The sequence below is a fragment of the Argiope bruennichi genome, chromosome 1 (genome assembly GCF_947563725.1).
Source record: "Argiope bruennichi chromosome 1, qqArgBrue1.1, whole genome shotgun sequence".
Classification (NCBI taxonomy): domain Eukaryota; kingdom Metazoa; phylum Arthropoda; class Arachnida; order Araneae; family Araneidae; genus Argiope; species Argiope bruennichi.
In genome coordinates this window covers 56,264,199-56,292,175 of record NC_079151.1, presented here as the reverse complement: position 1 = coordinate 56,292,175, position 27,977 = coordinate 56,264,199, and the positions used below count along the sequence as shown (strand labels likewise).

The following is a 27,977-nucleotide window of genomic DNA, read 5'->3' as shown; positions in this document are numbered from 1 at the left end:
GATGATTAAAGTATTTATCTATTTTTTCGAACAAAAGGAAAGCTATAGGAGGCTTCCTGATTAGTATATGTTTAAAAGGTGAGGATACAGTGTGTACCTGACTCAGGTAAATACATTTTTAGGAAAGGTAAATTCTTAATTTTATCATTTGCATTTCGAGATAAGTAAATCAAATCTTAAGGTATCTGATAAGTTAACATAGGCGGCATCTGTTTAAAACAAAACAAAGCTCTTCAACGAATTCATTTCTTCAAAATATTTAAAATTTCTTACGTGATAAAAAAATTCAAATATTTTGATTGATTGAAATTGCTTAATATAGTTTCATTATGAGCTAAAAAAAACACAAATTATACATAAGAAAAAGAAATTATCAATAATATCTTTTATCAGAATTGGAGTCAAATGCATATTTAAATACACACCTCAGAAAATTTTGATCTTTGTTTGTGTTTTTGAAAAAAAAGTAATTCAGAATTAATAACTGACTTTTCATCACTAAAAACATCAATTATGAAGAGTTTTAATTTTTCATTAAAAAGAATAATACAAAAAATATCAGAAATTGGCTTAATTTGTAATGTTTTTACTCCGTTTCAATGTGTAATAATTATTTCTTTCTTGGGAATATACACACTTTTCAATTTAGACATTGTATCGCCCCGTTTGAAGTAACATAATTAAAATGAATGCCATTTCTTATACATTTGTTGTTTAATTTCTTTCAACAGTTGACATTTGGGGCATTTGGTTTTTATTAAAGTGAATTAAAACATGAATATCAAATTTCCACCAAGAATGTTGTTAATATGATTTGAATAAAAAATTAAAAGTTAAAAATTATTCATCCTTTTTTATTTCTGTAAAATTTTATTTGAATCTATCTTTTTGCCTTCGACCTTGTAAATTTTTCTGAGCGAGTTTCATGGTATTTTCTCAATTGTGTAATTTTACATTGAAGTCAGTACGACAATTACACTAGTTTGGTCTCTATAAAACAAGCATTTTTTTAAAGAAAAAGTCTTGTAATTGATTTCAGTGTAAAACAGTTAAAAATTCTATATTTTATAATAGTGGTAGGAATTTTCTTCCTATAAAATTTAAAGTTTTGTCTGCTTTATGATAATTGTCTCACGCAATTCCCTTTGATCACACGAAATTTGAAATCTACTTTAATGTGTTATTTCACCTCGCCAAAAATGCCAAAAAACGCTAAGTCGCCGACTTCAAAATTCAAGCTTGTTGATAGGGTAAGTATTACTATGTATAGGGTTATTAGAACTACTTCACTTGCTTATTTGGGTTATTATATTGGCGAGAAATTCAAGCAGCGCATTAAAATAGATTTCAGCCAGATTTTCTGACATATCGTCCTTTACAAAAAAGTAACCGTTACAATTTTGTGAATAAGCTAGAATTTATAAATTTTATAGTCATAATTATAATTTTAAGCTATTCAGAGGCAGTATAGTTCTATATATTAAATTATAGTGCAATATATAAGCATATCAAATATCGAAACGAAATACATTTCTCACATAGATTATTACATATAATTCGATAACCGAAAGGAAAAAAAGTGAACATTTAGGTGCCTGATTGATTGATTAAGCTATGTTAAGGTAAAAAAAATGCTTATCAATTTTAAACCTACAGGTTTCATAGAAATGGAGGAAATCAGTCTACCAAGCTACGAGGAGATCATTCCTGGTAAGTTAAAAAAATTATACTACGTTCTAAAATCATAAGACAAGTGGCTGTATGTAAGTTAAAATTTTTTATTACATAAAAAAGGGTGTTAATCTTATGATTGAGAGATCGAAAAATAAAAAAAAATTATATTAGAGAGAAATAAAAATTTTGAAAATTATTCAAAATTTAAATCTACACTTGTTATAATTTTGCATATTTAATCGAGAAAATATAATTAGAAAATCATGGAAATAGCACTTCGATAATTATAAGCAAAAAGTTTTGCTATAAAATCTGAAATCTGATTGAATTACTCGTTAATTACCTGAATGACTTTGTAACCAAATGAAAAAAAAATTGAACATTTAAGTGCCTAATTGACTATATTAATGTAAAATAAAATACAGATCCATTTTTAAATCTATAGGTTTCACAGAAATGGAGAAAATGAAGCCACCAAATTACGAGGAGGCCATTGCTGGTAAGTAAAAAAGAAAAGATTTGTTTGACTTATATTGTTTTCTATGAACATAAAAAAGGGACTGCATGTAAGACAAGCAGTAATTTATTATATAAATAAGGTGTGTTTATCTTATGATTGTACAAATGAGAAATAAAAAAAATATATATCAAATAAATAAAAATTTTGAAAATTATTCGAAATTAAAATCTAGACTAGTTATAATTTTATATATTAAATTGAGAAAATATTCATGGAAAATCATGGAAATAGCACTTTATTTCCATGATGATTAAAATTTGTTTATAGTTATAAAACTATAAACAAAAGTTTCTGCCATAAAATCTGAAATATGATTGAATTACTCAATTACCTGAATGATTTTATTTTGTAGGTTATTTCAAAAAGAAAAGCATGAAAAATGCAGATAGAAAAAAGATTTTTCCTGATTATTTTTGTCCCTGTTATATAATAAAATTTAAAAGTGACATTTTTTTAAAAATTAAAAACATTTTATTTAATAATTTAGACATGTGTTTCGATACTACTTCAAATTTTTTTTATTCATTTGCAGCCCAATTTCTGTTTTTTAAATAAAGTGCAAGAAAAAAGACATGGTAAACAAACTAAGAGATTTTAAAGTCAAGGTTGTCGTTCATTTTGCTAAACAAAACAAACAACAACAACTAAAAACTCTATATAAAAATAAATTTGAACTATAATTCAAATATTCTAAAGCGTACATCTTATTTAAAAAGCTTGCGTTTCTCCATCGCAGTGCATATTATACATTAATGATGTAAATAAGCCTTAAAATTAAACAAGTATTAATATATTATTAAGGAAATGTTAAAAATAATTTTGAAAAACACATTCTTTTCAATCATGTTTTATGTCCTCAAATATCAGAAATCCTGTAAAAAATTTAGTTTATACTAATCACATAAAATGATTTTTTTTTATAATACAGAAGTGCTAATTTTTACCAGATTTTAAGAATAGAAAAGTTACATAGTGGTAAATTAATATACAAAGAAATAACAAAAAATAGTGAAATAAATGTAAATAATTTGATATGGTGGTGAAACAATCTACATATTCTGCAAAAAAAATTAAAATTTCTTGAAATAAAGAGATTTAGAACTAAACAAATGTTTTAATCTATTAACATTTCGATCTCTTTAAAATATTAGATAAATATTCAATAACATTTGTTAAAGTGTCAAAAATTACCTAAAAACTTATTCATGATGCCATTTCTATCTTTTTAAAAAAGTTTGTTTTTATGAAAAAAAAATTATAGTTTTCGATTTTTATGGTTTTTACTCCACTTAATTAAATCGCTTGGTTTGAATTTTTTTTTTCGCTTTTGCTTATTTTCATACATTATTTTTCCTTTTTATCCTTATCTTAGAAAAACAAATTAAAGTTCTAAAATTTATTAAGGATTTTGAATCTTATACATTTAGAAACGTATAATTTCAGTTTATTTAGTTCACTTCAAAAATATCAAATCTGAATTTGTAGTTTCATTGACCAACGCGTTGACCATTCAATAAATATATAATGTCCCTTATTAAGTTTATAACACGAAGTATGTGATTTTTCTAATTATGAGTGGAGAATTTTATGCGTATATGTAATGTTATCTTGTCATATTTACAACTTTAAATACGAAGTGATTTTTATAATTATAAATGGAAAATTTTATACGCATACGTAAAGTTATCTTTTCATAATTACAGCAGAACCATCACCATATTCGCCAGGAATAAATATACCATATATTGACGATCCAGGTATTTATAATTTTAGCTTGATTTGAAATCTCAAAAGTTTTACAATTTCTTTTAAATCTTGCCATTTATACGAAGAGAAAGATAATTGTTATTTTAAATGCATAGATAATTTTTTTTCTACAGTGTGGACAAAAAGTCCTCAAAAACTTTAAAGTTTTATAAAATCCGGAAAAATTAAGCAAAATAAAGGACAGTTTGCAGGGTTAGCATCGATAAGTCGCGGGATTTTTTTAAAGATAAGAAAAAAACAGTTAAAAAACATCCAATAGCTGGCGTTTCGTACATAATTGGAAGAAAGGACATACAAATAACAAAAGTAATGTTGCCAAATGATTTACTATAGCAATATGTGTTCCACATCTCCACTACCACTGATGATAACACATGTAGGCGTGTTACAAATCCAGCAACGGAGAATGCAGCATGCATACATGACAACTCTCTGAGGATTGCATCTTTCAATTACGGCATATTGGATGGGCGGGATCGATGCACCCAGGATTTTAAATTTCCCCGTAGTTAAAAGTCTTCTGTTGTCAGATCTGGAGTCCAAAGAGGCCATGGAAACTTGCAACATCTGCTAATGATTCTCTCGTTCCTGAGCGTCTGTATCAGGAATTCCTTGACTGGAATAGCAGTGTGACTTGTTGCTCCATCTTCCATAAACGTAACAATAGAAGGTGCATCTTTTTCACGCAAACATGGAACAACTTTTTCGAGCAGAAGCATTAAAAAACGCCGAGTATTTACTTTCACCGTTTTCCACCCCTTTATTGCATACTGTGTTTCAAAGAAGAGGGGTCCTATGATGAAGGAACCTGTGGAGCCACAACACAGTATGATTTTGGGGGAATGCAATGGATTTTCAGCTTACACTCGTGGATTTAACGTTTCGCCCAGAAGCGACAGGTATGTGTATAAAGTCGCCATGGAGTGAGAAATGAGCTTCATCTGTCCACAGGATGTTAAAGATCCAGGAGGGATCTTGTTCGGTTTTGAAGAAAACCACCTTGCAAATGCTTCTCTCTCTCTACCATATCTGACGGTAAAAGTTTCTGGCAAGACTGTAATTCTGGATCAAGAGCGTAAGTATTTATAATTGCCTGTCTCATTTGCGTATTTCCAACTAACTTGTTCATACCAGGGCCATCTGTCGGCATTTTTGTGAATTTTTTTTCTTATCTAAAAAAAAAAAAAAAAAAAAAAATTCTGTGACTTATTGATGCAAACCTGCAAACCTTTTTTTAAAATTTTGATTATTTTTTCGGATTTTATGAATTTTTTAAGCTTTTATGGACGTTTTGCCCACCCTGTACAAAGAAATAACAAACAAGCAAAAAGTTAAATAAATGTTAATAATTTTGATAGGGTAATTGTGAAAAAATGTGCATATTCTGCAAAAAAAAAAAAAAAAATAAAAAATAAATAAATTTCTTGAAATAAAGTGATTTAAAACTAAACAAATATATTAAATTATTAGCATTTTGATCTATTTAAAAAATTATATAAATATTTAATAACTTTTGTTAAAGTGTCAAAAATTTCCTGTAAAACTTGTTAATGATGCCATTTCTATTTTTTTTAAAGATTTTTTTTGTAAAAAAAAATTGCTTTAGATTTTTATTGTTTTTTTCCTCCAATTAAATTAATTGATTTGTTTGAATTTTTTTTCGCTTTTTCTTCTTTTCATTTATTATATTTCTTTCCTTTCTTTATCATATAAAAACAAATCTTTTTATTTTAAAAACAAATTAAAATTATAAAATATATTAATTGTTTTCAATCATATACATTTAGAAACGTATAATTTTTTTTATTTAGTTCACTTCAAAAATATCAAATCTGTATTTGAGTCTCATTGATCAGCACGTTGACCATTGAAAAATATATAATTCCACTTATTAAGTTTTTAACACGAAATATGCGATTTTTCTAATTATGAATGGAGAATTTTATGCGCATATGCAATGTTATCTTCTCGTATTTACAGCTTTTAACATGAGATATATGATTTTTTCTAATTATGAGTGGAAAATTTCATACATATATGTAATTTTATCTTCCCGTATTTACAGCTTTTTATATGAAGTATGTGATTTTTTTAAAATTATGAATGGAAAATTTTATATGCACATGTAATGTTATATTCTCGGATTCGCAGTTTTTAATATAAAGTATGTGATTTTTCTAATTATAAGTGGAAAATTTTATACACATACGTAATATTATATACTCGTATTCACAGCTTTTAACATGAAGTATACGATTTTTCTAATTATAAATGAAAACTTTTATATGTATATGTAATGCTATCTTTTCGTAATTACAGCAGAACCATCACCACATTCGCCGGGAATAAATATAGCATATATTGACGATCCAGGTATTTATAGTTTTAGCTTAATTTGAAAAGTCAAAACTTGTACTATTTCATTTAAAATCTTGCTATTTATAGGAAGAGAAAGATAATTGTCATTTTAAATACATATGATGAATTTGTTAAACAAACAATTAACACATCAATATAATTTTAAAAAAAACTATTTCAGTTTTTCAGCCTACCCCTACGGCACCCACAATGGATATGATTGAATCTGTGGAAACTCCTATACTAATGTGAGTCTTAAAAGTATATTACTTACCGAAGCAGAAAAGAAAATTGCGTAAACTTTAAGATTATCCGAGCTTTTTTTAATATTTTTCTTAAGAGCTTCTCTTTTTTTATAGTATCTTTTCATTTCATTTGTATACTTTCAGCCCAGCTCCGCTATCTGATCCAGATTTAAGAACAGCTTTATACCATTATAGGAACAAACTCCGCTGCGGTGGTTCTAAATTCATCAAAGATATGATTTTAACTGATATTCAAAATGACTGTGCATTTCACGTAAGAAGTGTTTTCGAATTTTGCATTTTGTATTATTAAATAACAGTGTATGTTAAAAATATAACGAACGTTTTAAAGAATTCTCTAAGAGTCTATACTAGTAACTATTTTAAAATTGAACTGCAAGAAATAATATTTATGGTGGAATGAAGATCATTATGATCCCTGTGGTGGAAGCAAGAAGATCCATGTTTTCGGGAACATTTCATTAATGATCACACAAAACAAACACAAAACACAAAGACAAGACAAGACATTGACGCGCGCATATTTTTATCAGAACAGCATCTCATCTCATTAGTTATAATCGCAATGCACTATGGGATGCGTACTTAATCAGGTATCGCCATTTATTATGCAAAAAAGAAGATAAGAGTAATGCAATTGCTATATATTTCAATTCAAATAGTCGAATAATTGATATAAGATGATAATAAATATTTATTGCTTATTATTTTTAGTAAATTTTAAATACAAAGAATATAAGGCTTCTACAATTTAATGTAATAAATTATGAATTATTTGTCCAACTTATATGATAGACTAGAAATGACACTAGAAATTTAAACATATCAAAGATATGATAACATATAACACTGTTTTCTTGGATTAATTATGTTTGAACGAAAATAATATTTTCAATATTACCTGTGTTTTAAGAGTAAGATTCTTTGATTTATTTTAAAATAAATAATGTTTAGACAAGTGATTCTCAATATATTTTTTTTTTTTGTTGTTTTGTCTCTGCACACTTTTAACGATATCAATATTTGGTGGAACACACAAAAAAAGATAAGTTTAAAAGTTGTTTACTTACTTATAATAAGCTGTGTAAAATAGTTTATGATGAATAGTTTATGAATTTTGAATGTAAAATAACATAATATAATATGTACTACTAAAACAACAGTACGTTTAATAAGGGATTAATTACAAGATAATAATATGAATACTTTTAATGAGAAATTTAAACTTGCTGCTTTTTGATAATTTCATTTAAATAATTTTCAATTAATAATAGTTTTCATTCTTTCAATAATAATTTTCATGTTATGTGAAGTCAAGTTTTATGTGAATATATAAAAATGAAGTAGAAGCTATATATAATTTAAAAAATTGCTGTTTTTAGAATCTATCTGAAAAACTAAGAAAAATTATTATTTCTTCCGAAAACTAAAATTAAAGTCGATTTATGAATTTATTTATTGATCGGACGTACAATACGTTTGATCCAATTATAATTGTATCAAATATTATTTATTGAAATAAAATAATTTAAAACACAATACATACCATAATGACATTACAACCTTTAAAAATTTATAAATATAACAAGTTATTGCTTGGGGAAAAGACATAATTTGGGGAAAAAAATGAAATGAAAGGAGTTAAAAGTATTAAATTTTAGTTTCTCAGTTAAATTATTTTATTAAATAATAAAAAAATTATTTTTCATGATAACAATTAAACTTGCGCTTTCTTTTTCTTTCTGTGAATAAAGTTACAAGCCGCATTTATGTGTGCTGTAACATAAATTTTTAATGATTTTTCTTCATATTAAAACTTTTTATATTAAAACTTCATAAAACAAACAAATGTTTTATCGAATGGCATGTTATTTTGAAAATTCTTTAGAAATATAATTAAATTTTGAACTTTGAATTTTGGAGTAGAGTTTCAATTTTATTTTCCAAATATTCATAATATTACTGAAATTTGTGATTGTTAAAATCAATGATTTCCCACAAAAATAATATATCTGACCTTGTTCTTTACAGAATAATATACGAAATATTACATCAGACGAGACTGATTATTATGCTTTATTCTTTATTTTTTTTATCAACAAAAAAATTAAATAAAAATTTCATGCAGAAAACGATTTTTTTCTAAATCATTTAAATATAAAGAAGCAATTGTTTGAATGGATTACGTAGTTATTATTAATTCGAGTATTTTTCATTGGATACAATTTATAACAAATTGTATCTATCTATTGTATTTCATAGTTTGGAAAATATATCCATATAATTAAAAAAACATTTTGTGACAATTCTTTAAGATTTGCACTAGTTGCTTCCGCTAAATCCTAATTGAAAAGGGAATCCTCAAATTTTTCATTAAAAAAATGTATGCGTTATGTATAGCGAAAATACAAGTATGTAATGTATAGTGAAATTACAAGACAATGCAAAGAAAGCCTTTATGTATACCGATATAATATTTGTTGCAATTATTTATTAAATATTGCTTTCTGATTTTTAGTGTAAGCTGGAAACATTTATAGAGAAAAGAGAATGCACTCCTAGAGTGACCGGTTATTATGGTAATTATGATTAGATCAAATATAAAGCATATTATTGGTTTCTTATTTTTTTCACTTTAAATTGCATTTAAGTGAATTTCATTTTCAATTAAATTTCATTTCACTTTAAATTTCATTTTTCTTTTTTTATTTAAAAGTATTAAATTTTTAAGCAAAATTATTCAAGATTGACAGTTTTTTTTTTTTTTTTTTTTTTTTTTTGTGAATTATCGAATATGTTTCATAATTTACTCATTATCTCAGAGAATTTTTATCTACTGATGAAATTAAAAACTTAATTTAGAGAAATAAGAAAGGTAGTATTGAAAATTAAATTAATCAATTATATATTTTTACATATTTAGTTTATTACTTAAAAGAAGAGAAGTATTAACTTTAAATATTATTCATTAAAAAATTATAACTGGAAATGAAAAAAAAAAAACTGTTTAGTTGGAAATATAACATGGGCGAGACAAATACATAGATGTACATTTTATTTATTTATTTACTTTCTTTTATACGCAGTATAGAAAAAGTATTGTAGGTAATCGTCAAAAAATTCGAACTCAAAAGTGTTTTGAGCTAGACGATTGAAGTCTGGTATGCTATCTTTTCACCAAATTTGCAGATTTCTATCAAAATTTTGAATAAAATCTGTTTAGATGTAGTTCGTCTGTCCGTCTGTTCGAATATAAATTAACACGGTAATTACAGAACGAAAAAAGTTAGATTGATAAAATTCGATTCAGAGATTTAACATCTATAGTGTAGGTACCTGTCAAATTTTGAGCCAAATCTAACTATGGGTTGACTGTCTGTCGGTCTGTATTTTCAAAAATAAGTAAACACGATCATTCAAAAACGCAGTGCCTTAAATATATCAAATTTGGACCGGGAGTTTGGAAGTACAAGTGCAATTTTGTGTCAAATTTTTGTTCCAATCAGTTGAGTGAAAAACAAAGTGTTTGAAACACAATATCGGTTTTGGATATTATAAACGCCTGCTAGAGATTATTCGTCTAGTCTAGTCATATTAACGTCCCGTTTGAAGCAACACTAGGGCTATTTTCGGACGGACCTCGTAATTTTGAACCGCGGTCAGATGACGAGGACGACACCTGAGCTGGCACCCCCCTCTCCACACCACACCACACCAGCGGGAGGACGTTTGGTCAGGACGGATTTAGCGTGCAACTGACCCCCTTACACGACGGTTCTTCGGTGGAATCGGGTTACGAACCTGAAACCCTCCGGTTCCGAAGCCGACACCTTACCACCAGGCCACCGCGGCCCAGATTATTCGTCAATATACTCGCCAAGGATGGCAATATACTCGCCAAAAATGCCAGTCACGCTAAAATTTAATAATGCGTAATTATTGTATGCTAATAACATGTAAGGTTTCTGTGGCATGATAAGTTTATTGGAGTGTATGAGAAAAAGTATTGGTGAGACCACTCAAATGAGTTTGCCTAGCTGATTCAATTAATTGTAATTATAGAATGATTTTTAAAAGCTTGGATTAGAAAGAAAATTTCAAGATATAAGCCAAAATGTCGTACTTTGGTTATCAAATACAGGATAAAATATGTGAAATCATTAAAAAATATTAATATAAAATATTCTTAAAAAATTTAAATTAAGTAGAAAATATTTAAAAGATAATATTTTAAATGGTGAATTTTTTTTTAGTTTTAATATTTTGGTTTAATTTTAATAAACACAAAAAAATTCTTAAAGCTTTCTTACAATATGATGATAGTAATTTTGTTACAGGATATGCTGGGAAAACTTAATAAACTCTCTATTGCTGTCTGCACAATTTAATGCCAAAAGGAATTGCTTAGCTGTTTTTACATTTAAAGTATTTTATTCATCCGAATATTATGAAATTTCCAACTCCACTCTACCGATTTATTATTATTTATTATTTTATCAAATAATAAATAATAATAATTTTGAAATATATTAACATAAATATTTCATTTCTCTTCTAAAAACCCAAACTCTTATCTTGTTGCCTCACTTTTGAATTTCTCTCTCAATTTATTTTCTAAAATGAGAAAAAGTTAATTATTAACTAAGAACTAATCACGAGATCATGGCAAAATTTCAACATGCTATTTTGTATTTAATACTCTATTTGCGTTACATTCAACGACAATACCTTTACACCTTTTTTTGAAGGACAAAATATAGATGGCCCCGAAAACGGGATTACACCTGATAAATGGAACGTTCGTGTTGGCAGGCCACTCTTGTTCGACGACGACCAGGAAATAAAAACGGAAGTCCCTCACACAGCTTACGTCAGAGAATGCCCAACATGTGAAGGAGAAAAGAAAATAGATTGCACGCCCTGTTGGGCAAATGGAAAGGTAGCTATTCAAATAAATTACGGCCAGTCAAATGATGAGATGCTTAACTACAGAATGGACAACAGAACAAGTATTCACATAAAAGTTTAATTTTAATTTTAATTTTTTTGTACTTTTTTATGAGATGACTCTCTCTCACATTCATTGAATGTAATACATTGTAGTGGCACGTGAAATTAAAATTTAGTACTGCTTCTAAACGTTTTCTCCAAGGGATTGCAATTAAAGAAAAAATGAAATCTGCTATCCCAAATTTCAAGTTATCATGTGAGAACATTATTTTTTTTAAGTCACGTGGTTTCCATTTGACAGAAAAACATCATGTTCCCACATGACTTATATTTTGCAATCATCTGTATTTAGAAAAGCGATGGTTTTTGACCTTTTTAAAATCAGTCGAGCTCTAAAATTTTTGTTCGTGAAAAATCAGTATAAACCGGTTTTAAACAATCACGTGACTATTAGATTACGCATACGCCGGTATTTAGAAAACGATGGTTTTTTTTTTAAATCTCAAAATCGTTCAACCCTGTTTTTTTATTGGACAGACAGGAGAATCGGGTACATGGCGGACATTCGCGCCAAATTGTAACTCTTTGTTGGAAATAAGTCGTTAATGGGACAACCTTCTTTATCATTCTCTAATAACCCTGAAAGTGAAAAATGGATGCCTCAAAAGTAATCGTCAAGTTTGAGCCCGTGCATTTTAAAGCTTCAAAAACCTCTACAAAACAACATCATGTTCTCACATAATAAAAAAAATTATTTTACTCGTAAATACACTAAAATTTTTAATTTCGAATCCACATCTGAAATGTGTTTATTTCTAACATATTAAGTAATTAGAACATAATATAAATTTGTCGTAATTTATCAATAGAAAATGATGTGTTTGTTGAAGCAATAATTCAATAGATAAAAGTAGCAATATATATTTCTCCATAGCCACTTCGATCTTAGTCCAGTCGAATCGAATAATGCTTACTCAAAAATGAATAACAAAAATGGCGAGCAATAAATAATCTGCTTTGTTTATCGTTTTTTACATGTAGTAAGGAATAATAATTGTTTTATCATAAAAATTTTCACGGGGAAAATATTTTATGAAATTATCTACAAATCGTTTTTACTTCCTGGTGCTCCTATCTTAGCACAAATAGATTCCTACAAAATATGAAAATTTAGAAAAAAATCCATCAATCAAATGGAGGACAATCTCTCGAATTTACAACAATCTCTCTTCTTCAATTTACAACAAAAGGAATATTCAACAAAGCTTATAAGAATGGAGACTAAAACTCATAAACATCTGGTGAAAGAGACGAAAAGTTAAAATGGTTGAATGGGAGTGGAAAATAAAATAAAATAATTATTCCTCTTAACCGGACCTGCTCTGATTGCAGCTCCAGGTAATCTTAATTTAAAGGGGATAAGAGTTGCCTTTTTCTTCAAATCAAACCAATCAGGTGTGTTCGCAGTGGAGTTTCATGGGGTGCGCAACGAGTTGTCCTGATCTCAGTTTCTCTTCCTTATTGCTTTATTCCCTGAGCTATGTTTTTGCGATGTAATTGCTTTTTTTTTATTTTTGTTGATCATCAGATTCTGACAAAGAAAACAAAGAACGAAAATTCTCAAAGTAAATAAGTAAGAAATATTTATTATTGAAAAAAAAAAAAAAAAAAAGGCAAATTTTATTTCTAAAAATATGCTGAAGGAGTATTGCTCGACTGTAAGGGTCGAGCTGCCACTGGTAACATGCTCCTATCGATTTAATAGTCTGAATTATAGACTAAACTTAAATAGTAGAATAACGGTTTTAATAAGTCTTTTTCCAGTCAAGTCGATAAGTGAAGAACTTACGACAAAGTGAAACTGTGACATCTCTTTGCATTTTAGGAGACTTACTTCTCACCGGAAGTAAGACTCTATGAGGAAAGTTGTCTTCTTAAAGGGCTTTTAAGGGAAGCTGGTGGTCTTAATTGTATTTCGCTTAAAGAAAATCCTGTGAGGTTTCCCGCAATCAAGGCTTACAACAGACAGCAATTCACTGATAATGCGGACATTATTCAATCAGCTTTGAATAATTCTTACTCAGAATACCTAAAAAAACAGAAGAAATTACTTTTTTTCTTTACATCGCGAGTGGTGTAAAGTTGTTTCGCTTTCTTGACTTCACTTTCTTCTTACGGGATTGGATCTCTCACGCTCACGATGACCTGCAGGCCTCTGTCTGAGATTTCCCTTTCATGCTGACGGCAACAGTCTTTTAGATTACCTAGGATGCTTAGACACAATAGGTGATAAATCTTTCATGATTTCTTACCATGCCCTAAACCAGTATTCCGAAAGCTAGTACATGAATTGTAATGTTTCCTGACACTTGCATCTATCTGATCGTGGAAGTAAAGAATATCTATGTTATATTATTTTCAATCCATTCAATCCATTAAAGAATTAATGAGATACTTTGAGCATTTAAGATACTTTGAAACGTCAAATATAATGTTACTATATTATTTACAAATGAGCTAGTTAAGAGGGGATATCTCCGAATGTGAAATGTTTAGATAAATTGCCTCAATTGTATAATACAAAAAAAGCTTAAAATATGTTTTAAAAAGCAATGCGAAGAATATACTAAATAAAACCATTAGCTTAAAACTAAAAATATATATATATATATATCCATTATGGAAACAGTGGTGATGGTTGGGTTTCATAGTTTGTATTCAGAGTTACACCTGTATTGGTGAGGCAATGCATTCTCCTCAGTTTCCCTTTTGTTTGAATAAATAGCAGCAACATCTTTGAAGGTCTTTTTTTTTTCTTCTTTTTAATGAAAGGATGATGAGGGGAAGTGGCTTTAAAGTTTATCTTTGAAGGTCAAATTAATTCTTCAGATGTTTTTCTATTAATTATCAAGCACGAATTAATTAGAAATTTATCTTATTATAGCAAGCTTCTTTCCTATTTGATCGTTCGAATTGCAAGTTCGAATAATTACTCTAAACTACGAGAAAAAAATTGTTTAAGCATAAAGTCAACGTAAACTGATTTTTAAAGTACAATAGATTAGGAATTAAAGCTAATACAAATTACTGTACATTAAAATCGGTGCAGTAGTATCGATTTAATTATTGGAAAATTATGAACCTTTTAATTGCAACAACATCTTTGAGAAACAAGTTCAAGTATTATAAATCATGTTACAAGAATCTTTGAAAACATTTCCTGGAAATTTTAATTGTTATTATTAATCTATCGAATCATTTATAAATATCATGTGCGAAGAAATGAGTTTAAAAAAAAAAATCTTCATTTTTTTTATTCTGAAATGAATTTTTCCGTTTTTTACAGGTTATTTGCAAAGGATGTCAGGGAAGAGGTGCTGAAAACCTTATGTGTCGGATCTGCAAAGGTTCGGGGGATGAAGAGTATGAATTTTTTGCCTTTTTTTAAATATTAAAAGAAATTAATTATTAAGTTTTAAAAAATTCCATGAATTTTAATTTTTTAAAATTTTAAATGCGGCTCTGTATAAGGTGTTTCCTCTTATTATGGTCCATTAATTAATTTCTAGTTCTGAACGACAGGCTTATGCTTCCAGTTGGAAAAATGTTCCAAATGATATAAAATTGTATTTTGTATTGTATGACTCTATAAATATGTTAAGAAAAGAATAGCGAAGTATAAATTTTATACAATCCTTTGTCTGATTACTTAGATTTAGTAAAATATTTTGACTAAATAGAAATAATTCCAAAATATTTTGACTAAATAGAAATAATTCCAAAATATTTTGACTAAATAGAAATAATTCCAAAATATTTTGACTAAATAGAAATAATTCCAAAATATTTTGACTAAATAAAAATAATTCCAAAATATTTTGACTAAATAGAAATAATTCCAAAATATTTTGACTAAATAGAAATAATTCCAAAATATTTTGACTAAATAGAAATAATTCCAAAATATTTTGACTAAATAAAAATAATTCCAAAATATTTTGACTAAATAGAAATAATTCCAAAATATTTTGACTAAATAGAAATAATTCCAAAATATTTTGACTAAATAGAAATAATTCCAAAATATTTTGACTAAATAGAAATAATTCCAAAATATTTTGACTAAATAAAAATAATTCCAAAATATTTTGACTAAATAGAAATAATTCCAAAATATTTTGACTAAATAGAAATAATTCCAAAATATTTTGACTAAATAAAAATAATTCCAAAATATTTTGACTAAATAGAAATAATTCCAAAATATTTTGACATGATAATATTTCGAACTAAAGAAATTTCATTCTTCAGCGACCAAAGCTGATTGAAATGTGGAACTCTGAAAATAATTAGTTTCACCCAATCAAGGGCGGTCTGAGGAAGTACAGCACGTTTATTGGTTAATGTCATTTGAAGCATTTATAAAAATAGCCTAACGAAGAGAAACTCCAAACTTCCTTCGATCAATTTAATCTTAGAAAAGCGATTTTTTAAAAATTTTAATGTTGGTGTGTCAAGAGCAGTTTAGAAAATATGACCAGTCGATTAAGTGAATATAAGTCCACATCATAATTGTTCCAATATTTCTTTTATGACTCAACAAACTCAATTCTTTAAGTCATTTAAATCCTTTTTTCAATTGGAAACATATGCCAATCTTTAATGCTTTAGAAACTAGCGATTTACTAATAATTGAACTGAAGATTCTATTTGTGAATATGATATTATTATATATAATTATGTTACAACCATATATAATAATGGCTGGTAATTTAATACTTCATGATATTAGTATATCATAAAATATTTATCTAAAATATGAAGCAAAATATTTAGTTAGTTGAATATTTTTTTAATATTACAATCAGAAATATATAAAAAAAACATTAGAAGAAGGCTATGGTTGAATGCAGAACAGGACTTATTCTTTTTCTAACGTTCTATATAATCATAATTTTATGTACACTTGTTATTGTTACATAAAACATTGTATCTATTGATCTGAAATTTTAATGATTTATTTATCAAAGTAATTATTTTAATTATGACCAATACTTTTAATAAGCACACTTTCTTTATAATGCAACTAACTAACACTTAAAAAACACTTTAAAAAATATGAATAAAAGAGCACGACTTACAATTTAATTATTTTATAAATATTTCATATATATTTCAGTTGCTTGAAGTGTTCCGGCAGCGGGATGATTGACTGCAGTCATTGTGATGGCTATGGCAAATTGAAGTATTGCATGCAACTAACTGCTACATGGTAAAGAAATAATCTTCTTAGCAGCTTTCAGACCATAGCAGTTATTTTTTTCATAAATATAAAAAATGATTTTTATAAAACTTGCATTTTAGTTGTTGTTGTTATTCATGGCGCTTTACAACCTTACAAGTCCACTGACGAACTGTATATATATATATATATATATATATATATATATATATATATATATATATATATAATTTAACATGTTTACATTTCTTTTAGAATATAAGTGATAGACAGTAATTAAAGCAAAAAAAAAATCATCTTGATTGTAAATATTCGAAATATTCGAAATATTATTGGCACAATTTCATCCCTCAATAATAATTTTATTGAAAATAGCAATAAGTTATGACGTCATTCGAAAATCGATAATATATTGATTTTTATTACTTTTTGGCTTACATTTATCTTATCACTACACATAAAAAACAAGCTGAGAAAAGTATTGTAATAAACCCAACTTATCTGCAATTTTTTCTGGATATGGCTCTGATTTTGTGCTGCATGATAAGGGTTTAAATATCTTTTGTAAATATGAATTCAACACACGTATCAGTTAAAGTATTTTATAAAATATTTAGCATAGTGTTGATCAGAGCAGCTAGGAAATTTTGGAAACTCATATTATATTAATTTGTGTTTATTCTTATGCCTTGATATTGATGATCTTGAAACTTTATAAGAACAATTTATTAAAATGTATCGGAATCTTTTCTTTATAATTTGTCGGAAAATTAAAAAAAATCATAATTATTAGTTTATTAACTATATAAATTTCTCATTAGACACATGCAAAGCAGTTATCTGAATTAAATTAAAATTTCGCAAGACAGTTTAATAAAAATTGCAACAATTAAAACAAAAATAATTCAATGTAGTTTAAGTGTATTTTATTTATCAAGAAATGAGACAAGCAATTATAAATTACCAATTCAAATTTTTAATTTATAATTGCTCATTTCCCAGCAAGCGTTTTCTTTTAGAAAAGATGTTTGCCATATTTTTTCAGCAAATAAAAATACATGATTATTCAAATAAGGCTGGTTTCATTTATGAAATTTCTGCATAATGCATAAAAAGTGGGAATTCTACACCAATGCTATCGTTTATTTGAATGACTTTTTTTATGATTGCAGTTAAAATAACATAAGACTGGCCACCTATCTAAAGGGCTCTGGATCTATGAAATCTTAAGGCTCTAATACAGTTTTTCAAAATAAACAAAAAGGTTTGAAATACACAAATTTGAAGAAAAATGAATTCATTTAAATACGATTTTTTCATAATGGAAAAATTATTAGGGACATAATGTATAATTTTTGAAATACATTTATTTCATGACCTCAAAATTAAATAAGTTTACTCATTTTGTGCTTTTAAAGCCCAGAGGAGAATAACTTACTTTTAGAATGTCTATTGCATGTCCTTCAAATATTTACTTCACATCCAAGTTGAGGTAATAATTTAACATGATCCTCTCATATATATGAAGGATGTGTCGTAGAAAAACTTCTATCTAATGAGTTATCATAATCAGCAAGATTATCCATTATTGAAAGTCGTTGGAGCTTTATGTTTAGCACTTCCTCGGAACAACTTGCCTTGTCTCTTTTTACCATCCTGAAATTTGTTTTATTAGATCACTAGAAACTATTACACGACAGATGCGCGAAAAGTTAGCATTTAGTTCTTGATTGTCAGGAGAACCTCTCCAAGTAGAAGTGCCTGAGTGCATTGCATCTTACACATTCCCCTCCTCCCCAAATGGCCGCTCTGAATAATACATTTATATCATTAGATCAAATATATTTTGAAGAACTTCCCGATAAATTAATGTTGATTTTTTTTATCAATTTTGACTAAATGCCTTTTATCTTATATGACCAATTTCAGGAAAACTCAAATGGATGAATTAGTATCTAATAGATACAACTTACCAAATGAACTGGTTCTCAAAGCGAGCGGGAAAGAAATCTTTGTCAGGCAAGCACAACAGGTAAAATAATGCCTGAATGTCTTTGCTTATTTTTTTACTTTATTTTAAGAGTATTTAACTTCCAGGATTAGATTCATGAAAATTTTATTAAATGATGATCAGTGGGAAGAAAATCACACACTTTACATACATAATCAGTGTCTAGCATTAGTAAAGCTTTGGTTCTTGAATTAGTAAATTAACTACATTTTGCTTAGAGATTCAACGATAAAAATTAAATCTAGACATTGCTATTTCAAATAATTTCATAATACTTTAAAATTTAAAAATGTGCCGCTATTATACTTTATTTATGCTTATAAAGTATCGCATACACAATGCATGAAAACACCAAGGTGAAAGTCTTCTTTTAAGATGCATTTAGAAATTATTTATGAGCTATATTTCAAGGAAAAATAATTTTTGGAGATCAAAATGTCATGTTTTATTCAATTAAAAATAAATTTCTTTTTTAACACATAAAAGACAAAAATTAATTTGAAAGTCAAATGCAGGTATGTGTATGTAATATTATTTTTGCCTAAAAAGATTGATATTACATACCAATTGTAATGGATATTGAAGCAGGTAAATTTGTTTAGAAACTTTGGCTAATTATGATGTATTAGAGTGATATCCGCGGAAAGAAAATATAACGATCAGAAGTAGAGCACTTTTTTTTGTTTAAAAAGCACATTTGTATTCCTCAATATTTTAGCGGCACATGTGTATTAATTGGTATCTTGTACTATAATAAAACGACATATCTCGACATTTGTTTCATTGCAGGATGTGGTTAGATTTATAAAATATCCAGTTTCCTGAACTATTTGAATTTAAAGAAAAATGGGAAGTTTAATGTAATTTTCTAATCTTACTTACTTTTAATTTTTTTTACACCATGTTACAAAAATATTGTATGAACTTCGTAATTTTAAAATCGTGCATGGGCTCTTTTGATTGACACTTTAATGATTTAGTTATCCTCTAGTGCATATTTAATATGTAATGTACTCACCAATATTCACTGTCTCAGTAATAGCCTTTTTTTTTTTCTGCGAGCATATCTTTATATTTTTGTTGCAAATATTTCTTGAAGAAAATTACCTTATAAAATTGGTTCTAATAATTGTGTAATTAACGAGTTCTTTTTATATCTTTTTCGAACATGTATTTTTGTTTCTTAATGCTTATTTGGTCTTATTATGCGCTTTGCTTTTATACATATTAGCAGTATGTATAAACGGAATTGTTATCAGAATGAAGAAATATAGCTATTTTTAAAGACCTTACTTTACATAAAAACATTTTTATCAGAATATTATTATTTTTGAGAATGCTGTCTGTGTAACCAAGTGAAGTCACATAATGTAATTATTATATATGCCACAGAACTAAGCTTTCGTTTGTAATCTGTTTTAAATATTTCTTAATATATTAGCTAAAAAAGAAGCTATAACAACTTGTAATAATGTCATTATTTATACCTTCTACTGCCCTTATTAATAAATTTTTAAATATTATTCATATTAAGATGTCACTTTTGAAAATAGACCAAATTATACATTACCAGAGATTTATTTTTATTAAATATATTTTTCTAAATGAAGATATTCGTTAAAGGGTTTCTACTCTCAATGATTGTAAATTTTAAATAAAAATATTCAAGTTTTTTTAAAAAAAATTAATTATTAGATTTTGCTTTTCTAAGATCATGCTGATTGTTTGAAGCCTTTAAATGTTCATTTACCCAAATAGGGAAGCAATTTGATAAAGCTTGTTTTCTTTTCTATTGAAAGATTGAACCTCTGAATACTGCACACCCTGCACTGAATGAAGCATCCGCTGTTTTAATAAAAAAGCATACCTCATCTTTAAGAAACAAAGCAGTTGTAGCACAGGTAAACTTCATTAAAATAATTTTCTTAATATTGGTTTATTTGACATTTCCTTTGTGTGTTTCCATAAAGTACGTATAAGAGTATACACTCATAATGCACGAATTTCTCACCGCAATTTGCTACTCAGTGCTGGAGTAAAATCCCATATGAATTCAAGATTGAGAAATCAATCGTAACAACACTTAAGTCATTATTGAGGAACAAGAATACATTTCAGTAGAACACTTTCATCTAAAAAGCATCAACAGAGGTAGTAGGATGGAATGGATAACTTTTCTTTATAACAAACTTCTTTTTGAAGTATTTCTTCACTTAAAATAAAACGGTAGTCAGATAAACACCGTCTATTTCAGCATATTCTTCGGCAGATATTGATGACAGAATGAACTACTTACGGGTAATTAAAGTTGCAGTTGTTAGTAGCGTTCCCATGGTGTAACAGCAACTGGTTCATATATAATAATGCTTTTTAAAGATATTTTAAGATTTCTTAACTAGTGGTTTTTGAGCATAAATGTTTTTAGAATGACAACTTGAAAAGAATATTGCCATGAATAGGATGATAATATTAAAACTAAGCCTATTTATTAAAAACATCGATGAAAAACAATAAATTCTCAAAACAAAAATCTTACACATAAATTTGAATAAAAGTAAGACAAGAAGGGCTCAATTATGTTTATGCATGTTAAAGAAGTTTCAAAAGATTAAATTTTGTGCGTATGATGAAACAGAACATAATTATGACGTAATTATAATATAATAAGACTGCTTATTATTATTTATGACATAATGATAATCAGAACATAATTATATTTACAATAACTAAGAAAAATAGTTACTTACAAAAATCAGGAAACGGAAAAATATTTTGCATATGAATTTAAATTCCCCATTTGAGTAAAAATAGATAAACTGGATGAGTTAAAACAGTTGCTATAATTTTTTCATTTCATGGGTAGTTTCAACGGATAAAAGAAATTTAAATTTATACTAATTTTATTTATCAAACATTTTATTACAATTTAAATAATATCCATTTTATTTCCCGTTAAAAAAATCTGTGAAGAGAAGAAAAACATCCATCCATATGTTGTCTGTAATTCTCTTAAAAAATTATTTTTTTAATAAAATTCGGATATTTTTTTTCTCAATTATATTGTGAAAACCTTTTTCTTTATTTTAGTCTTCATATATTTTTGTTTTACTTTAAGAGCAATTTTAATTCACAAAATGGCCCTACTGACAAAACAATGCATTTTTTTAGCATAATGTTTTGAAAAACGTTTTTATCAATAAAAAACAATTGCTCTTTTGCATTTTCTTTCAAATTTGCTTATTTTGGGTGTATTGTGTGAAAAATAAAGTAATTTTAATGCAAAAATTAAAGTGAAAATTATTTTTTACATTACCTTATAATGTAAAATCTAAAAAAGGTTTCTTTTATAGACCAGCATGATATTTATTTTGTCTTAGACTAATTAAAAAATCTGGCTTTCTGCAAAGAGCACCATCATTTTGAAATAAACAAGATTTTCCAATGAAACAGTGACTTATAAAATGGATGAATTGATCTTTCCACTTCTATTTCTAGCGTCTTTCGTTGCGTGCGATTCCTCTTACGAGAGCAACCTACATCTGGAAAAAGAAGAAAGGAGAATTCTATGTTTACGGATTTGAAAAAAATGTCCACTTCGAAGATTACCCTGAACAGTTTAGTATGTGTGCAGTATCCTAGAAGCTCTTTGAAATCGTTGCATTGTATCATATTAGATATTTGTGTAGAAATTCAAAAATAAATCTGTATATACAAGGTGGAATGTCTGATTTTTCTATTATTTAAATTTACAAATTAGAAATATATCTATATATATATATAAAGGTTCATACTTTTTGCATATTTTTAATCATCTGATTTTTATAAAATTTGACTCATACATTCTTCAAGACAAGATAAAGATCACGGAAAAAAGTCCAAAAGTTAATTCAGATGTGAGTTACATTTAAATGAAGCAGACTTTTGATGATTTTGAACCAGGCAATCAATAATTGTTATCTGACAAAAACGAATATTATCTTAAAACAAAACAACCCTCTCTTTTTAATATGTCAATTTCATATTCGTACAATCTCTTATTTTAAAGCGCTTTTAAATTTAATTTCAAGTGCAATCGATAAAAATGTTTTTATAGTTACGATAAAATTGAAACTCATTTCAATGATCCATCAAACCATTCAATACTATGTTTTTGCCGATTTTAAAATTAACATAAACAAATACTTTCTTCGTATTAATGCTATGAAATAAATAAATTTGCATTTATTTATACTATAAATAAATAACATAAGATACACAGTATCTAAAATAAAAAAAAATACTGATTTCTGTGGATAAAAACTATAAAATAAATAAATTTCCATATATTTATACTATAAATAAATAAGATACATAATATATAACATTAAAAAAATTTGTTTCTTTGGATAAATTCTATGAAATAAATAAATTTGCATTTATTTATATTACAAATGAATACACTTGTATTTATTTGATATTATATGCATTTTTTTATTTGTACCTACGACAATTTGTAACAAACTATTTCATTTATATTTACAAATTTATGGAATAACAAGGTGAGATTTTAAATAAACGCATACCATATTAATAGTTTAGCAAGTAGAAATTTTGAATAAGTTGATCACCATTGGCGACAAGTTGTTGCATTAGTGTTCGTTTATATTTTCTTAAACGCTATAAAATCTTTTCCACCTTGAATGTCTTGACTTTTTTTAACGCAACAAAATTTGATTGCATTACAAGTGCCAATATATTACACATTTGAAGTAAAATGCAGTAGGCATATATGGAAAATCTGATATGTATTGTTTAAAAATCATGTGAAGAAAATTTCATTTTTTTGTATTAATACAGAAACCTTTTTTTTATCTCTTCGTCATAAACGATAAATACAAGTAAATGATAACAGCGCTTATCTCTTTCTATTGGACGGAAAGAAGAAAAGCAATCAAATAATAGAACGATAAATGCTTGGCAGAATGGATGCTGAGGACAACGGAAACTGTTGAAATCCTTTAGAAACAGTAAGTTTAATCGTTTTTCATTATAATTTAATCAATATTTTTTTGTTAATGTGACTCAAAATTATTGAAATTAAATGTTTTCGTTCAGGGCGTATGGTTCTTAGTTGTTAAGTTCAATCTTTAGAAACTTAATGCTGTCTTATCTTGAGAAAGTAATAAATCTAATAATAGTCATTCAAGAAGTTGTATTTCTTTAATTATTATTAATTTTTTGGTTACCATTAAATAGCGCGAGTGTGTAGTATTTTTTTCAGTTTATGAATAGTTTATTTCCTATTTTTTATTTGCATTTTGATCGTTTTTCTACTATATCTCGTCGGATAAAATTCATTCATCATTTTATTGTTTTAATCTCTTTAAAAAATTTTAATAATTTTTTTAATAAATTTTTAAATTTTTATGCTTTAAATTTTAACAGAAGTAGTAATGAAACATCGGTAGAAGAAAATTTGACACTGAAGATAACGCATGCGATTGCACTCAAAGCATATAAATACAAAACTTTTCACTAGTTTTGTTTATAAATAGTTACTGAATGAATCGAGTAATGGCTAAAAGGTATCTATTAATTTGAAATAATTAAGTTGACGTTAATATGACAGTATATAAAATTGGATGGATTTTATTTCAAATTGAATATGCAGGCGGTACAACAAATAACACATATATATATTTATTATTACCTTATTAAAAGGAATCTTTTGCCTTGTGTTCAACAATATACATAGTGTCCATTCAAATTATCATTAAATAGTTATTTTCTAGAATGTTAGACACTGGAATATACTTCTAGTTAAAACCTTACTTCAAATGATGTAAAAAAAAAAATTATAATTTTGCTTTGCTTGTATTAAAAAATTAAAAATTACGAAATCAAATTTTTTTTTTATTTAGAATGTCAAGAATGCTTTACAAAACATAACTAACAGGACATGAGGATTAAACGATAACTTTGATTTCATAATGTTTTATTATTTTATTTCTTAGCTCTAAGAATATAAAATATTTTTTCTTATTTCTTATTTCATTAAAATCATTTTTTCATTGCAATTTACACCCATCTCTAATGACTTAAAAATGAACTATTATACTGTTTAGAGAGAACATCCTGTGAGGGAAACAAGGGTTAATTGTAATAATTTTTGGAAAAATTCTTATATTTTTAAAAAATTATATATTTAAAATATTAGATTTTATTCCTTGATTAAAACTATTTTTATAGCTTAATTAACCATTCAAGACATGCGTAAAAACATATGCTTATTTTAGCAACTGTAATATTTTTCAAGATTCTTGGCTATTGCAATTTTTTCGCAGTCCCCGTCATTGGACCGTTGTTCAAAATTACATAGACTGTCTTAAAGCCATCTTAGTGTAATCTCAAATACTGAATATTAATGCAATGAACCTTTAATATGCTGTTAGAATTGCGGCACGCTTTTTCACACGTCAAGAAAGACAATTATTTTTTTTTTCAGCATCAGCATGTCAGTTTAAAATAATTTTTGGGGTCTTTCCCCTCTTTTATTCCCTGTTTTCATTTCTTATTAATTATGTTGTCTTATTTTTTGCATTGTTCCTTTTTCTGGATTAATTAAAATGAAAAAATTTTTAATGTCGGCCTTTGTTTAACTCTTTCTAAGGTGGATTCTATGGTAACGGGAGCTTAGGCAAGAAGGTTTGGCGGTTTTCGTGAACGTTAAACGTATAATTATTCTTGTTTTACTTTCATACCCTAATTTCATTCAAGATAATAAATTTAGAATATTTTTCTTTTTATTTTGATATTTCGATTAATTGAGGGCTTTACTCTTTTGATGTAAATATGTTTTTTCATAGCACTTATTATTAATACTTTTATTTTTCATTCCGAATTTGTACTGTTCTTTTTTTTAAATCTGTTTTTCTATCAGCCCTATTTTGTTAATAATTTTATTATTATTAGTATTATTTCCCGAATTTTGCTATCATTAACAAACTATATATGTATTTATGTAGAACAGCATCAATTTTCAGTTTCTGGTTGATAATTTGTTTACAAAGCTACTGCCATTTTTTATTTGAATTTCAACCAGCTCATTACTCATGGCTTTGTTTAGCTATTGTTAAAATCCCCTTACTAAATTTTAATCAATAAATGTCAGAAACAAATATCAAACAATAATCACAGCGATGGATAGTACAGGAGTGTCTTCCGCTGTCTCTCTCACTTTATGCTCATTACACTGTTTAAATAAATTGGTTATAGTTGCAAGGGCATGAAGCGGTATTGTGTATGTGTGTGTATGTTAATGAAAATATGTGTATATAAATATATGTTTCTCTTTAATTAATATAAACTGCAACATTTTCTAATTAGTATGAATTCTATTTCGATATGTCAAAAGTTGAAAAAAAAAACTTTTTTTTACTAAAACTTTACTTTTAACTAAAACTCGCATTTTTATACTTATTTTTACTAAATGAGTATAAAAATACAACTAATTTTTTCCCAAATGAGCTGGAATTACACATTTTTAAATAAATCTTTTGCCATTAAATAAGATAGAAAACATCCAGAAAGACTACGAACGATAACAAAATTATAAGTTTTCTTTTCATGAAATATTTTATCGTGTATTTAAATTTTTAAATTAATTTTTCCTCTAATAACAAAAACATATTTTAAGCCCATAAAATATAGTAGAGAAGAAACTTAAAATAATGATATAAAATATTAATTCCTATTTATCGGAAATTTAAGATATTTTTAAAAAGATACGAGCGTTCAAACTTGGTACTAATGAGTAATAATGTATCTAATAATGGAATTGTTTCTGAGAGATTGAAGAAGAACGAAAACTATTACTATCTCATAATAATAAAAAATAAAGCAAAGCACGTATAATATGATGAACAATAAGTCGATAAGAAACAATAGATTATGTTTAGATAAGAACAATGCACAGGAAATGTTGAAGGCTGTTAAAAAACTCAATTAGATTTAATCAAAAGTATTAAAAGCATCTGTCAGCGCATAAGAGGAGATACGGAAGAAAAATGAATTAGAGAAAAAATAAATAATTGCTCAGCGCCGTCTTTAAATCGAGAATATGTTTCCCAATATATCAGATAGCTCAAAGTATTGAGCTATAATTCCGGTATAACTATAGTATACTCCGGTATTGAGCTGTAGTATAGTTCCGATTATAAACTTTAACAATAATGTCACGTATCTGTTTGGAATGTTGTCACCATAAAATGTATAAAGATGCTTAAAGAACGCCATAGAATATCCAAAAGCTATTGCAATAAATAAAACAATATGTAATTAAGAAAAAAACAGAAAATTGTCCAGATTAATCTAAAATCTAATAAATCCTCTTAACTACATCTATAAAACAGTAACACAAAATATCCAAATAAAAAAAAGAGAATAAAATAAAAGCATGCGTTGATCTAAAATATAGTAACATCATGTTGTCGTAGACTTAGATAATCTACATTTACATAATTAATACCATTAATAATTAATTGCATAATTCCTTATAGTGGTGGCACAGTGCATACAAAACAAAAACGTATTTGGCATCATTTTGTAGGACGTGCATATAAATCAAACTTTTAAAAATTTGGTAAATTTTTTATTAATTCAATTTAAAATTTTAGTTAAAAAATCATTTTAACATGTAATTTCTCTTCCCCAAAAGTATATAGTTCCCATTTCTAAGATCTTTTGAGTGAAGGTAATTCATACTACTGAAATACGCCGTTCCTCTTTCATACAAAAGAAAAATTCAGTATTCCCTCAAAAACAACAATGACAGCACGAGTGTTTAAACGGTTGGTATACAAAAGAAGACCATGTTTAACTGATGGTTATCAAGAAAATGCAGAAGCAATTCTCATAGACTCGCACTGTCATTCAAACTGTCAGAACGAGCGTGTCTAACGAAAAAAAGCACACACACAGGTATTCAATTAATCAAAATGAAAGAAAGTAAGCGGGGGAGGGGGGAATTTCCCAGTGCCAAGCACCCGTCTTACTTTTATTGAACAATCGCTTGGAGTCTTTAATTGTTGATAGATATATTTGTGCTAATTTCAGTAATACAAGGTCAAAGGGAATGTCCTGTAGAGTGATAAAGGACACACACACACACACACACACACACACACACACACACACACACACACACACACA

At 27.0% G+C, this 27,977-nt stretch overlaps 2 protein-coding genes across 7 annotated transcripts in view; both read left to right on the top strand.

Moving 5' to 3' along the window:
- The first annotated feature begins 29 nt into the window (after positions 1-29).
- On the top strand, positions 30-22,497 carry LOC129967144 (protein SSUH2 homolog). Of its 6 annotated transcripts, none has more exons than XM_056084434.1 (14): positions 30-106; positions 1,657-1,710; positions 2,120-2,173; positions 3,901-3,951; positions 6,281-6,334; positions 6,501-6,567; positions 6,709-6,838; positions 9,104-9,164; positions 11,334-11,524; positions 14,882-14,958; positions 16,715-16,807; positions 18,707-18,809; positions 20,588-20,689; positions 22,284-22,497. In XM_056084434.1, exons 2-14 carry the CDS (start codon positions 1,668-1,670, stop codon positions 22,425-22,427), a joined length of 1,170 nt encoding a protein of 389 aa, XP_055940409.1. In that variant the 5' UTR covers positions 30-106; positions 1,657-1,667; the 3' UTR covers positions 22,428-22,497. The 6 variants fall into 6 exon arrangements, with proteins under 6 accessions (XP_055940409.1, XP_055939090.1, XP_055937875.1 ...); XM_056083115.1 differs by having other exon boundaries at positions 3,898-3,951; positions 6,284-6,334; XM_056081900.1 differs by having other exon boundaries at positions 31-106; positions 3,898-3,951.
- A 1,156-nt stretch (positions 22,498-23,653) lies between these two features.
- Positions 23,654-27,977, top strand: part of LOC129970122 (protein SSUH2 homolog) — a 25,149-nt gene continuing 20,825 nt past the window's right edge. The window contains exon 1 of the mRNA XM_056084437.1: positions 23,654-23,794. The gene's annotated coding sequence lies outside the window, so the exon portion shown is untranslated. The remainder of the gene's footprint in view (positions 23,795-27,977) is intronic.